At 42.1% G+C, this 13,350-nt stretch overlaps 1 protein-coding gene across 2 annotated transcripts in view; it reads right to left on the bottom strand.

Annotated features, from left to right (window-relative positions):
- Positions 1-13,350, bottom strand: part of LOC142579597 (sialin-like) — a 48,264-nt gene that overhangs the window by 17,540 nt on the left and 17,374 nt on the right. For both annotated transcript variants that reach the window (XM_075689978.1, XM_075689979.1), the window contains exons 7-9: positions 11,870-12,002; positions 9,158-9,313; positions 3,227-3,312 (exon numbers count right to left, since the gene is read on the bottom strand). In XM_075689978.1, coding sequence (XP_075546093.1) covers positions 3,227-3,312; positions 9,158-9,313; positions 11,870-12,002 — 375 coding nt within the window. The remainder of the gene's footprint in view (positions 1-3,226; positions 3,313-9,157; positions 9,314-11,869; positions 12,003-13,350) is intronic.

The raw sequence follows: 13,350 nt of genomic DNA, 5'->3' as shown, positions 1-13,350 counted from the left end.
TCTGCGTGGTGCAGCCGGACACAATCCTAAAACCGCCTTCACGGCGTTCATGTGTTTTACCGCATCACACAAGTGTATTGCGGCAAAACCGACAAAAAAAAACGTGCGGCGAAGCTGACTTTTAGAAAACTATCTGCCATTGGGCAACACATATTTGATGAGGGAAAGAAAGACGATTACAAACAAACTGCGCGCACCATAGAGCGGTAGGGGGCGGTGTTCCTAAAGTCTATCGTGAAGGTCCGTAGACTGCAGGAATCTTTTTAGTGCAAATAAAACCTTCTGCGCGGAGGTTTTTTGGACACACGGGCGCAGAGGTTTTAGTTATGATAGTGGATGATTGTCCACTGGTCCAGCACTCTGCACATCACTTGTCTCTCGGGACTATAGTGCGGACAGACACAGATAATATACGCAAGCGTCTAATCACAGCTGCATGTGTCGCAAATGGTGTTGTTGGCCATACCAATGAGGAAGGCATAAGAGTTTGTAAGTGAGGCACCTAGCCACAGATGGTACAGCATAGTCTGTTCATGTTGTGGTGGTGTATCCAGAGACAATGGACATAAACGACACATGGTGAGAACGTTTAAGTACCACAGGGGCAATGTACATTCACGCGACATCAATCACAGCCCAGCCACAGCATCTGTTCGCAAAAGCGAAATCTTGGGCAAAACACATTGACCGCTTTCATGTGCCCATCGGGTGGCTTCATCGGCGTGACCGCAGGGCCAGAGACAAACAAGTGATTGAGATAAAAGAGTACAGCACTTGTATGCCTGCAGTGAATGTTCAGGATAACTGGGACAACTCATGGAACAACAAAACCATGGATAAAAGTGAATAATTTACCTAATTGAGGACATATCTGAAGCAGGCAGCAAGGGTTTTGAACAACTTGACGGCCATCAAGAAGTACACAGAAAACATTTGTTTTTTGCATACGAGAGTCAGTTCGTTTCTTTTTTCTTTAGGAGGGGGGGAGGTATGCAGTGCCAAGTGTTTAGCAAGTCAAGAAACCTAGCTATATAATGTGCACCTCAAAAACTTTCAACAACACTTGCAACAACAAAAAATTGCAACAATATATATCTTAATGTTATCTAATGTTATCTTTGGCGTCTTAAATACACCAAATGATTAGATACTGAAATCAAATATACTATCATCGCATATTATAAGCAATTATGGTTGTTCTAATGATACCTAGTAAGTAAAATACTGTCACAGTTCCAAGGTCCTACATATCAAGATGATAAAGCTATATAATGTGCATCAGACCAGGAGACAAAGTTACAGTCCATAACTTTTTCACAGCACTACCTCTCACTGGCATTACTTGCTCTATGCACACGTAGAACCTCATTCATACATTCTGTAAAAAAAAGATATAAAAAACATACTAATCGAGAAAACGTACGATCGGAAGTCACTAAAAAATATTGAGAGAACTATAGATGACATCTACGTAAGGCGAAGCGTTGTGCAAATCGCTGCAGCATGAGATGCCAAGCTGGCAGAGCTCGAACGGCACTAGACGTGCATTATCGTTTCTACAGATTTGGCACACTTTTGCTTGCGCTCCTGGAATTTGGCCTGGGTGTCGGGCTGGTAGGGCACAAGTGACCAGAGATGCATATTATCATTTTTCTAGTGTTTTAAGACTGCGATGGGAAATAAATATGAAATTGACCAGGTGGGTAACACTAGAATATGATGCCTATACAATGCCACCAAAATGATCCACGACGCTCCCTTTGTGCCGCATGCAGCAGGGAAGAGTGGCTCATCTGGGCTATTGCCTATTAAAAGCGTGCAGTACGCTTCCAATGGCACAACAGCCCACATGCTGTGAAACAGATAAGTGAAGATGCTTATCGCAGTAAGGTTGGTGGCGATAGCTGTGACTATAGTGTGTGACAAACCCAAGGAGTTTTGCTGGTACTAGCATGAGAAACTTATTGAGCAGCAGCATCTTCATGCGAGACAGGCAGGCGAGTATTGCGGGGAAGATGGTGCTGGGAGTGGCTACTGCTCTCAATTGCGTGTGCCTGGTGCCTTGTCTTGTTCATATGGGATTTACCAGCCAGAAAGCGTATCATATGATCGCAGTTTGGCAATCTATGGCACATTGGTGCCTAAAGACAGTGTTTTCCAGAAATGTATGAACCAGTAAAAGATAACTGTAGCTGTATTGGGACATTTTTTTGCGTTCTCGATCATGAATGTTGGTGCTGGGAAATTGTACGTAATGGGATCGTATCAATGAGGTTCCACTGCATATAAATCTGTGTTCAGCAGGGTTTCATACAACAACCGTGCCACATAGACAATTCTTGCAAGTCAGCAAGTTATTTCAGCAGTATTTGCTTATAAGGATAGCATTTCATAATTATTCAGCTTAGCAAAAGAAAATTAAATGTATCTAAGAAATAAAAGTACCAATAGAAGACTGCCTTCCTGCTCCTGATCACATAACAATTACGATAGGTCAACAAGATTGTACTGACTGAGGGTGAACCAGAAAAATAATGCATTCAAGCACAGCAATAGCAAAATGAAACCAAAACCATGCTTTCATAGATGGGTGTTCCTTAAAGGGACAATAAAACATTAAAATAAGGTCAATGTAGATTAATATACAATACTCTTTAAGTATGACAGTCATATTACTGTTTTCTTCCAGTGATAGAAGCTTGAAAAGTAAGAAAATAATATAAAAATTCAGGTACAGCTGTCAGCTACAAGCCAACTATTTCACTCTACAACACTGCTTGCATATGAGCAGATTGGGTGCCACTCATAAAGTACAAATAAGGGCATTCAATAAAGGTGCCAATAGACATCATTATAAGAAGGGGCAATCGTTAACTAACAAACAACAGTGCTTATAACAGTGCTGCCATTCCATGCACATGCCTCCTTTAAGCCATCACCAACCTATCCTTTAAGCCATCACCAACCTAATGACAGGCAACTCGCTGAACTTCTGAGCTAAGCTTCAGTTTTGATGTAGTGTGTTTTGCTTATTTCAAATTATTTCTGAATTTGTGCGCAAATTGAACTACGTTGCAGATGATCGGAGGTAAAGCAGAAGTCTAAAACAACCAGTTTACTGAGATGATAAAAAAAAAATATTGCCAGAGCACCGGAGTTCCTTATTCTTCGAGTGTCAGGCAATGGCAAAAGGTAAACCATTCATAACATTGAGGACAAGGCTCACGTTGTTGTTTGTCAAGCTCCCAACTGCGAGAGGTGCCAGAAAGCCAGCAAAGTTAGCGAAGGCATTCGTCATTCCCATCAGAGTACCTGCAAGAGGGAATATACATGTGCTTTTTGCAGCAAAGCAGCTACTGCAACTAGAAGTGCGGTAAACCATAAACATGATGAGAGACATATAAACACAGCAGCATATATATGCACAAATAGGTACCTAATCTGGAGACCCAAACATTGCAGCACACTGAAATTGGCAGGAAATATGAGCAGCGATACAAATAGTGTGTGGACAAAGTTGCAAGCATGTTGGTAAACTAGGTTAATTGTGGAATGTTATGTTACCTTCAGTAATTGCTTGCCTGTGCCCATTTTGAGGCTATCGAAAATTGTTGCAAGATAACCATTGGGTGTTTCCTGCAGAATGCTTGCATGAACAGTGTATGTACTTTCAAGAACGTGCCGGTGAAATGTGAAAGTTGCAGAAAATGAGAGATTCACAAGATAATGCCCAAATTGTACTGATCGCAATTCACCTCAGTGCTTGTCAAGAGTCAAAATGCTTGTTGTAACAGAACAACTGAGTTGCTTCAAATATGAATAATGGGACAAGACGCAGGACATCAGAAGGTGACAGACATTATGTCCTGTGCCCTGCGTTATTACTCTTTTCTTGATGCAAGATGTAACAACCGGCCCAAGTTAGCCCTTTACTGAACTATTGATTGCATCTGGCTGACAATTTGCAGGAGTAGGGTGTATACTTGGATAAACATGCTGGTAAGATATCAGTTGAGCAGCAATTGGGGAACTTAAAATAAATTCATAAATTGCCAAGTATGGACTTTTTTTGCTTTGAAGCATGTGTAAAATTACTTTTTTCGTTTTCAGAGTTTAGAAATGTTAGTATATAGCGTTTACAGTACTTATATGGTGTTTCTAAATGAAGGCCCAGGAACTCTACATCCCAAGATACTATTGGAAAGCCTCCGACACCCTTAATAATTTATATAATAACAGTTAACAGCCCTATTCGGTCTCATGTCTACTCTATCATAACGTCATGATCCAGAAGGTAGTCACGTGAGAGCAGGACAGTGCAAGGTTTTAACACTTGCTCTGGTTGCTCAGTCATCTACTATGCTGTTACATGAGCCTTCACAATGAGTAGCAGCATAGGAAGCGACCAAACGAGCCAGAGCAAGTGTCAAAACGTGCCAGTGTCCTGCTCCCACGTGACTACCTTCTGGATCATGACATCACAACACAGTAACCTTCTGGAAAGCAAAACTGATTGTAAAAAAGCCATTACAGTAGAGTTCTGTTTATTTGACTCCGGTTAATTCAATTTCTCGGTTAATTTGACCACAACCGAAGGTTCCAGCAGGTGCCTGTACATTTTTATGGACCAAAACTTCCATTATTTTGATCCTAAAATTCGCGTTCGCCAGATAATTCAGGCCTGACCAGTCAGCATGCACATGCCTGACGTTTATGGTGACTCTCCAATTGCAACCCCTGTACTGGCAGCATCTGTCTAGGCAGAGCTTAGTGAACAATGACATCTCTCGTCAAAAATACCTATTTTTGGCCTGCCCCATGAATATTTTCAAGCAATAACGGAAGCTCACAATGTCTGATTATGGTATTTATCCGAATCAAAAGTGCATCCCCCCCCCCAAAGAAGATTGAACCAAAAACAGAGTTCGCGACGCTTGTATGCTTTACCGCATAACACAGATATGTTGCAGCAAAGATGACTTGAAAAATCATGCGGCGACACTGACTTTAAGAAACAGGTCGCTCCTGTGCAACACGTATTGGACTCTTGGCCATTTTTCTTGCTAAAAAATCGGATGCACCCTCGATTTCTATTTTGTTGAGAAGATTTAATGTTATCCTTACATTAGTTTCCTAGGAGGGCGAATCAGAATGGCCCCTATTTTTTTTTAACCAAATTATGGCTGTAAATGCGTCATCAACATATCCATTCCAAGCGGTGGTGATACGATCTTGACCGGGTGAGGTGGGTCTTCACCGCAAGAATCAGGAAACGACGACGAAGCCGGGCATTGTGATGATGAAAAAAAGTAGACGAGAATGTATTCATTTCATTGATACATGGTTGTGATTTTTATCCAAGTCTCGAGTGGTTCTGATTAACACAAGGGCCAGGACGGCCTCCTTGCGGTCTTGTGGTCGTCGACGTCTTCTTGGGGAGCCTGGGGAAGTATTAGTCCTTTCGTCAGGTTCTGCCGTCGACGAGCTCCTACCGTTCGGATTTTCTTCTCTTCGTCCTTCCATTTGTGTAAGCTCAGGGAATAAAGGGGTGACGCTTTTTCGGGGAAGATGGCAATTATGTTGACATGTGGATGACTGCTTGAACGTTTCTCACACTTGACAGGTCGATCATACGGGGACCAAGGCGGCCTTAATTACCGCTTGCAGTCTTGTGGTCGTTGATGTCTTCCTGAGGAGCCTGTGGAAGTATTAGTGCATTCATCCAGTTCTGCCGTCGGCGCTTTCCCCCGGGAGTTCTTGACGAGGATCCTTTCATCGATAATTGGCCACTTCGTGATGGTTAGGAGGACAACGTTGCTGTCTTGAAGTGAATTGAATGATGAGGCGTGAACATCAACCATGACAGCTCCATGCTGCTGGTGGGGTATCCCCCGTCACCAGATGTGGTAGTCGATGGCTTCTTGGAAAACTTACGTCGATCATAACAGTGGACCTTTCTTGGACCGGACCAGCCTTATCTGCCGGTAGCTCCGTGGCACAGCAATGCTGTTTGTTGTTGAAGATGGCGGTAGTGCTTCACACGTCCACAGCGTACGAGCAACAAAGTGTGACTCATTTTCTATGGAGCAAGGGTCAAACGTCCATTGAAATCCCTAGGGAAATGCAGCCCACATATGGGGAGAGGTTTCTTGCTTTGAGAAGTGTGAGGTGGTGTTGTGAGTTCACAAAAGGCCACGAAGACTTGCATGACAATGAGCATTCGGGGAGGCTGCGTGCGTCGCGAATTCTGCCACAGGGGCATCGACAAATGTCTGAAATGGTGTGGGGACTATGTGGGAAAATAGCTTGAGGTACGTAGAATAGTATGTATATTTGTAATTACCTGTATGTACCTTACCTTGGCTAACAAAAAATAGGGGCAAAGACTTTCTGATTCGCCCCCATACTTTGAACACATGGAAAGCGGGTGTGTTTGATTCGGGGGCATGTTAGAATCGAGCAAATACTGCCATATGAATCAGTGGTATGTTTTGATGTTTTTTCTACGTCTTGTTTAGTGTGACCTGCCCAATAATTGGATCGATTTCATCAGTCCCATCAGGGTCGAATTAACTGAAGTCGACTGTAGTGTATTGAATTTTTTAGCGTGCTCTCAGCCTTCCTAGTATTTTCTCTAGGGTTTAGAGGTATAGGACCTTCATTAAAAAAAAAAAAAAGAACTAATAGTCGAAATCATCATGTCAGTATTCCTTTATCAGCAGTCACTATAAAACAAATGCTAGCCAAGCCACATTACTTCTTATATTACCACGCCTACAGAAATCGATCACTTTGATCGACAGCTCTTCTACGTGTTGTTAAACATTTACCTGTATGTTTAAATTCTTCTAATAGCTACATCATGAATCGCCTGAAATAAGACTGAACTGTACCTATTTGTCAGATTTAAACATTTTTGGCTGATTGGTAAGTCTGGAAAAACAAAACTTTTGCTGAAGGTATCATCAAAACTATCCTCCAGTGCTCCTAGCACTTCTTGAATAAAAAGAAGCAAAAGTTGTGCTTTGGTAGATTCAGCAACTCAATTTTTAAGTGACAACAGCAGCAAAGACATAGAAGCTTCTCTTGGGTTGTCAATTTTCCGATTTGACACATAAGCTGTTTTGAGGATGTCTCAAACAAAGCTAGGTGCTCATGAGTTCACGTTATTTTGATAACTGCATTAGACTAATATCAAGAGCAGCATTATTTTCCCCACTGTGGTTTGGTGTTATCTAACAGCGCTTCGACAGTGCATGTACAAATTATTACGAGCAATCCTTCCTGTCGTGTGGGGTTTTCATTCACATAACAGCACGCAGTGAATTTCAGACCGACCTTTGACCGAAGTTTCACAGGCTATCTGATCTCTTACATTCTGAACACCACCTGTGGAAGTGCACTTATGCATTACTGCACAATACTGAGCAACACTCCACATTACTGTACAACAATGTACAGGTACCGAACAAAGCAAATGGAAGCTCCAGCGCCAGATGAACGCACACTAGACCACCTTGCCTGCACAGAAAAGCTTACTGAATGCAATAATCAAGTATGCAGAGGTTCCTGCATGCTCCCCAACCTGACAACCATTGCTTTGCTAGTATACAGGATGCAGTAAAAAACAAACCAAGTGCCTGCTGCACCGAGTACAGACAAACGCTCCCTGTAGAATGGGAACTTACCCCTTTTCACATTTGCAGGGCTACTGCTTTCCCACAAAGCATGAGCTTAACTATGGCTAGTACTGATGCCGCCAAAGTTTCATAACTTTTTTGTGTGACCTGACTTACAAGAGTTGGAAACCAGGAATTAGGTGCATAATTTGTATATTAGATTTTTTTTTTCACTCTCAGTACTTATACTAAAAAAACAGCAAATTATTACTTTCATTCGTGTTTCCTGAGGTGCTTGTTTGAAGTTTCACATAATAATTCTCAAAATTGTTTGAGCTATTATTACTGCTATGCATCGATTCAAAACACCAGTGATCAGGCTATAATTTTACGTATTGCAGTACACTCTGTAACTACTATGTCTTAAAATATTCAAACATAAAAGCACTGAAAATGAGCACATTTCTAGCGGTAACGAAAGAGTTAAATGGCCGAGCAGAGTTGAAACCCAAACACTGTCTGAGCAAAAGCTCTTCACAATGTGGCACATTCCTCATAATATATGAGGAGACAATGAACATAAGATGAATTGTTAACAAACAAGGAGTATCAAATGAGGCATGTATACATAGAAGATAAAAACTTAAATGATGCACGCCACCAACCATTTGCTGAACATTGAGACTTCGGCTTGAAGCATCGTTGTAAGATTGGTTATCTGATGTTGCTGCAATATCTAATCATTTTTTGTGGCTTCTGTCATTAAATAAGTTTTCAAGAGAAGAGGATTAAACATGCAGCAACATTATTTGAAGTTAAATAGTTTTTTTAGTTCTCCACAGGAAAGTGGCTGATTGTCCAACCTGCTGGAAACAGTTTCTTCCAGCACATTCAGAAATATTGATCTTGAGCAGCAGGGCCAAAAGAGAATCAAGGGGCTCCAGCCAATATTGAACATACTGATGGAACAAGTGTAGTGTGTGGTGCCTCGCCACTATCACCTAGGCCAAATTTAATAGCTTGATGCATCAAGGGCTGGGTGCTTCCACATTGAGGCTAAGGCTTTTGCTTTATTCGTACACCAGTACTGGCTAATCTTTGCTTGATGCATAAGGGTGCAGTATTAAATTAAACTGAGAATTGCATTGTGGGCCCTGTACATTAAATGCTGACTTCACTTCTGAATTCCAGAATACAGACCTTGCCAGAACAAAAAAAAATATCCCATTACACAATATAGTATACTGGGTATAACAATGACCAACCACAGAACCACTGTCACATTCAGCATCAGTTCTGTGGTAAAATAAACCACATATAACAGTAACTCCCACACTACAGTATTAACAGTTATAACAATGGAATCCAACTGGTTTGGGCCAGTGTTAACCTCTGCTAAAGAAAGTTTGTCGTAGCACTGTTCTAACTAACCGTCTGACAGCAATGATCCTTTGTAAGCATTCAATTTCACTAGCATTTCAGTAATGCTACAGCAGGGCTCAATTATGCCACCAAAAAGAAGGCACCACTTCTCATACCTGCAAAGTCCGAGGACATGTCAACATGGGTCACCATGTAGCCCGAGAAACAGAAGCCGTTGAGGCCCATGCCAATGGTCAAAAGAATTACGTTGAGGAATCCGTTACAACCCGCAAAGGTCACAATAAACAGGCAGATGGCTGTTCCAAAGAATGCTGCACATGAAAACAATATAAAAAATATGTGAGAGCAAGGAGAAAGCTGAACATTCTGAACAGTGAACCAGACACAACAAAACATGAACACGAATTATCTGTTCCTGGGACACTGTCAGGCTCCATGTGAATTCTCTTAGCACAGCATATATAGTGGCAAAATCACACAAGTGTCAATCAATCAAAACTGGCCTGACGCCTGTTCCCACGAACCACTGTAGCATGCGAATTCAGACATGGCAACGTTAGAATATAAAAAATACTAGTCGAACCTGAAGAATACTAAAGCTTCATGAAATATACTAAATATTGTTTGATTATGCAACGCGTTGATTGTTTAGTAAAAGTTTGCTGACCTTTAATGCATTTCCATTTTGAGGGTACTTAAGGCACTCTCCAGGGGCCAAGTATGTATGTTTCTATCTATGTATGTTTGTATCTAACTGTTTTCCTGCCTAGCTGGGTCACTGGGTAGTTAATATTCAAAGAAGTGGCACATCGGACTGCTGTGTTGAGGGAACAGGATTCGAAATGAGCCATTGGAACAACTTGGGTCACTGAATATGTGGCAATGTGTACATATGTGCGCCGATCTTCACTGAACCTCTTTCATGTTGATATGAATCAAAGTAGATTCGGGAGTGGGTAGGTATCGCTATGCAAAGAAAATCTTTGACACCAACTTGGAGCACTGGGTATGCGCCACTCAGTCTGTGCTAGCCTTCAATGAACCTCTTTGATGTCAACTTCGGTTACTGGGTGCCAGCAGGTGTCTGCCACTCTTCAATGAGTGGCTTTGATGCCCACTTGGGTAACTAGGTATGTGCCACTGGGAATCTGCTGCTCTACAATGACGAAAAATGCCTTAAATTTCTCCAATGCTAACCAGAATCAAACCCACGTCACAAGGGTTTCTCAAAGATGGAAACCCGACACATTAGCAGGCTGCGTCACGAATGCACTACGTATGTGCCATTTTTCAATGAACGCCTTTCACGTCAACACTTTAGAGAGCTGCACCATGAATGCACGGGTATGTGCTGCTCTTCCATGAATCTCTCTCAAACTTCGATCACTGAGTATGTGCCATTGAGTGTGCAGCAAGCGAGGGAAACATTCACAGCATTCGCAGGCACCAGTGTGCCACGTTCGTCATCTCGGAGGCTACACGCAGGCTCCTCAGCAATGCATTATTTGCTGCAGTGTGCTCAAAAAGAAGAGCAAGAGAGGAGCCCCGTTGCCGCATGATGCGTTTCTAAGTATTTGCATCCACCAGCGTGCCATGCATATTGGAGGCCATGCGTGTGCTCCACAGCAGCGGTGCTAGATGGCACCAAGTGTCCTTAGGGAAGCGCAAAGGAGGAGTCCCTCTGCAGTACACGCCTGATACATAACTCGTTTTGATGGTGGCTATTTGTTGTGTTGGCATATAAATTCAATGCCAAATACATTACCGTCGACAATCATAGTAAGATGGTTTCCTCCCATCTCCTGATGATGCCCATCTCTCACGGTTCTGCGTAGATGGAGCAGTGTGAACAGGTACTCTGCCCTGTGACAGCGAGCGTTGTGACAGTGAGTATTTGCAGTCATCAAGTGAGGTCTGTTAATTTTTGCTTGTGCATGCATGACACCATGCTTGTTCATTTAATTAGCAGGTGAATGTTCACTGCAAGTGATGCAGCAGGTAAAAACTATGAACCTTACTTCGTGTAGTTGTCTAAAATTATGCTAACGCTATCAATGCTATGCCTATAGAGTGGAATTGAGACTTGTTTAAAAATATTTGCTTCCTGGTGTTGGTATTAGCATTATTTTTGAGTACCACAACGCAGACATTCTGAATTACACGCAGCTTCAAATTCCTGGTGTTTCACCATGCTAAGCTGGCAATGCAAAGCTATGATGATGTAACGAATTGTCCGATTGCTGCCCCTATAGCTGCGGCAAGCTATGCACGGTACACAGCAAGTGAACCCTAGTGCACAGCATACTCATCATCAGCTCATCCTGCACAGCTACAATATTTGGCCATGAGTGCTCAGTGCCAAACTCAAGTTGCCCTTGCACAAGTGCACTCTGTCAGTGCATCAGCTAGTGTGGATATACTGCTGCAGTACACATTGCATGGCAAATGGCACAACCATGACACTTCCCCACTGCTCCAAGATGTCGTCACTTTCTCAGCACCAACAGCGCATGCATTCATGGAGTGACTCAATCTCCAACAACAAGTAACTGAGCACAATTTATCCTGAAGCAGTGTTAGCTACGATTTGCAGCAAATATGGGCACCTTTTTCTGCCTTCAGTCTTGCCTTACACTCACGAGTTCATTTTTATTTTTCCCGATAATATACTGAAAAGGCACCCCTTAAGCTTCAATCATGGCCGTGTTACATTCGAATAAGTGCACTAGTTCTATAATAATCTGGCAGGACAGTACAGGGCAATCATTATGCCAAGACAGATGCAGTTATTATAAACCTATTTATCAGGTATGTTTGGGGTCATGCAGGCAGACTGTAAGAATACTTCGAAACTATGGCCCGCTTACAAATAGAATTGAAGAACTTCCTAATGATGCTGGTCGTGAACAGGTCTTTTCGCCGTATGTGGTCAGCCAGATATCCCGCTCCCCAGCTGGAGAATGTCCCCAAGAGGTACGGCAGTGCTGAGAGGTACCCATTCTGAAACAGAACACTGAGCCCTCAGAGTTCTAGCTCCTACGGGTTAACTTTAGGCACTGAAAAGGCACTCTTGGCAGCTAACACCAAAGTATACTCACCATGCCAGTCACGCTTGAGAGTAGCCCTTTATACACAAGTTTGACAGCTTTATCTGGTGGCCACGGAAGCTCTTACAACAGATCGCCTAATATGACCCCACCCTCCCAGATGGTGCAACCATATCATGCTTAGCAGTTATGAAGGCCAGATCACAACATCACAACTGATGAGAACAAGAGCCACCGCAGCTGAAGTGTGGTGGGGCATGTTGACAATGAAAACACCCCAAAAAAAGGATAAGCAAAGCATCCCAAGTGGCTCTATGTGAAACTCAATGTGAACGCCTATCATCCAGTGTGTAGCATCCCACCTGCTGCATGTACACATGCACATACTATTCTTCAGTACACAATGGAAGCAATGCATACAGAAACAGGTGTGGATTTATGACCGGTAGCTCACTGCAAGTACATATACCCATGCACATAGACAGGGAATGTAGAGAGTCAGTGCAGTGAACACTATCTCATAACCATATTGTTTTGTTCACATTTTTGGGAAAGCCTTCACAGCTGTCTTTATTTTTTATTACACATTTTGCTACACCTGGATTTGTTTTTCACACACCAAGAACAAATGAACTGCTTTGGGGAAGGTGATTAAGAGAGACTACAAGAAAGTATGATGAATGCCAGCACCCAAAATATAGTAAAGCATAGTGACAGCAGCAAATGAAACAGATATAGTGATAGAGCAATGGTAAAATCATCTTAGTAGAATAAAAAGTCAGTAGTAATGATTCTCTACACAGGGTCTGAGAGCATAAAGCTTAACAACTACTAACGAATACAGTTAGCTTGCGAAATAAATTGAAGTGAAATAACTGTGTGCAGTGTACATGTTTACATTAGTATCTTGACAATCTTTTAACAAAATAATTGTTACATAATACTCTTTCTATAATGTTTTAATAAAGCATTTTACTACAATATTGAAACTGGAGTGATGCTAAATGCTAAAAAAAACAGACTTCACAACTCTGGCCAATGAACGATATAAAGTACTTTAAGCAACCACAATCTCTAACAATTGCAACATTATTAATTCTACAACATAAAAAAATTTCTCTAATAGTCTCCTTAATGCTTTTGACTACAGGAACATAACAGAAGTTTGTAATTCTAATTTTGAAGGCAATTAAAAGCAGCACTTGAATAAGCTTGTACTGGTCAGGTAATCTTTACAATGGTGGTTTGAAAAGAATCCATGACCTGCCGTGGTTGCTTAGTGGCTATGGCGTTGGGCTGCT

This window comes from Dermacentor variabilis, chromosome 4, assembly GCF_050947875.1.
Source record: "Dermacentor variabilis isolate Ectoservices chromosome 4, ASM5094787v1, whole genome shotgun sequence".
In the NCBI taxonomy this organism is placed as follows: domain Eukaryota; kingdom Metazoa; phylum Arthropoda; class Arachnida; order Ixodida; family Ixodidae; genus Dermacentor; species Dermacentor variabilis.
This window is presented reverse-complemented; position numbering and strand designations above follow the sequence as displayed.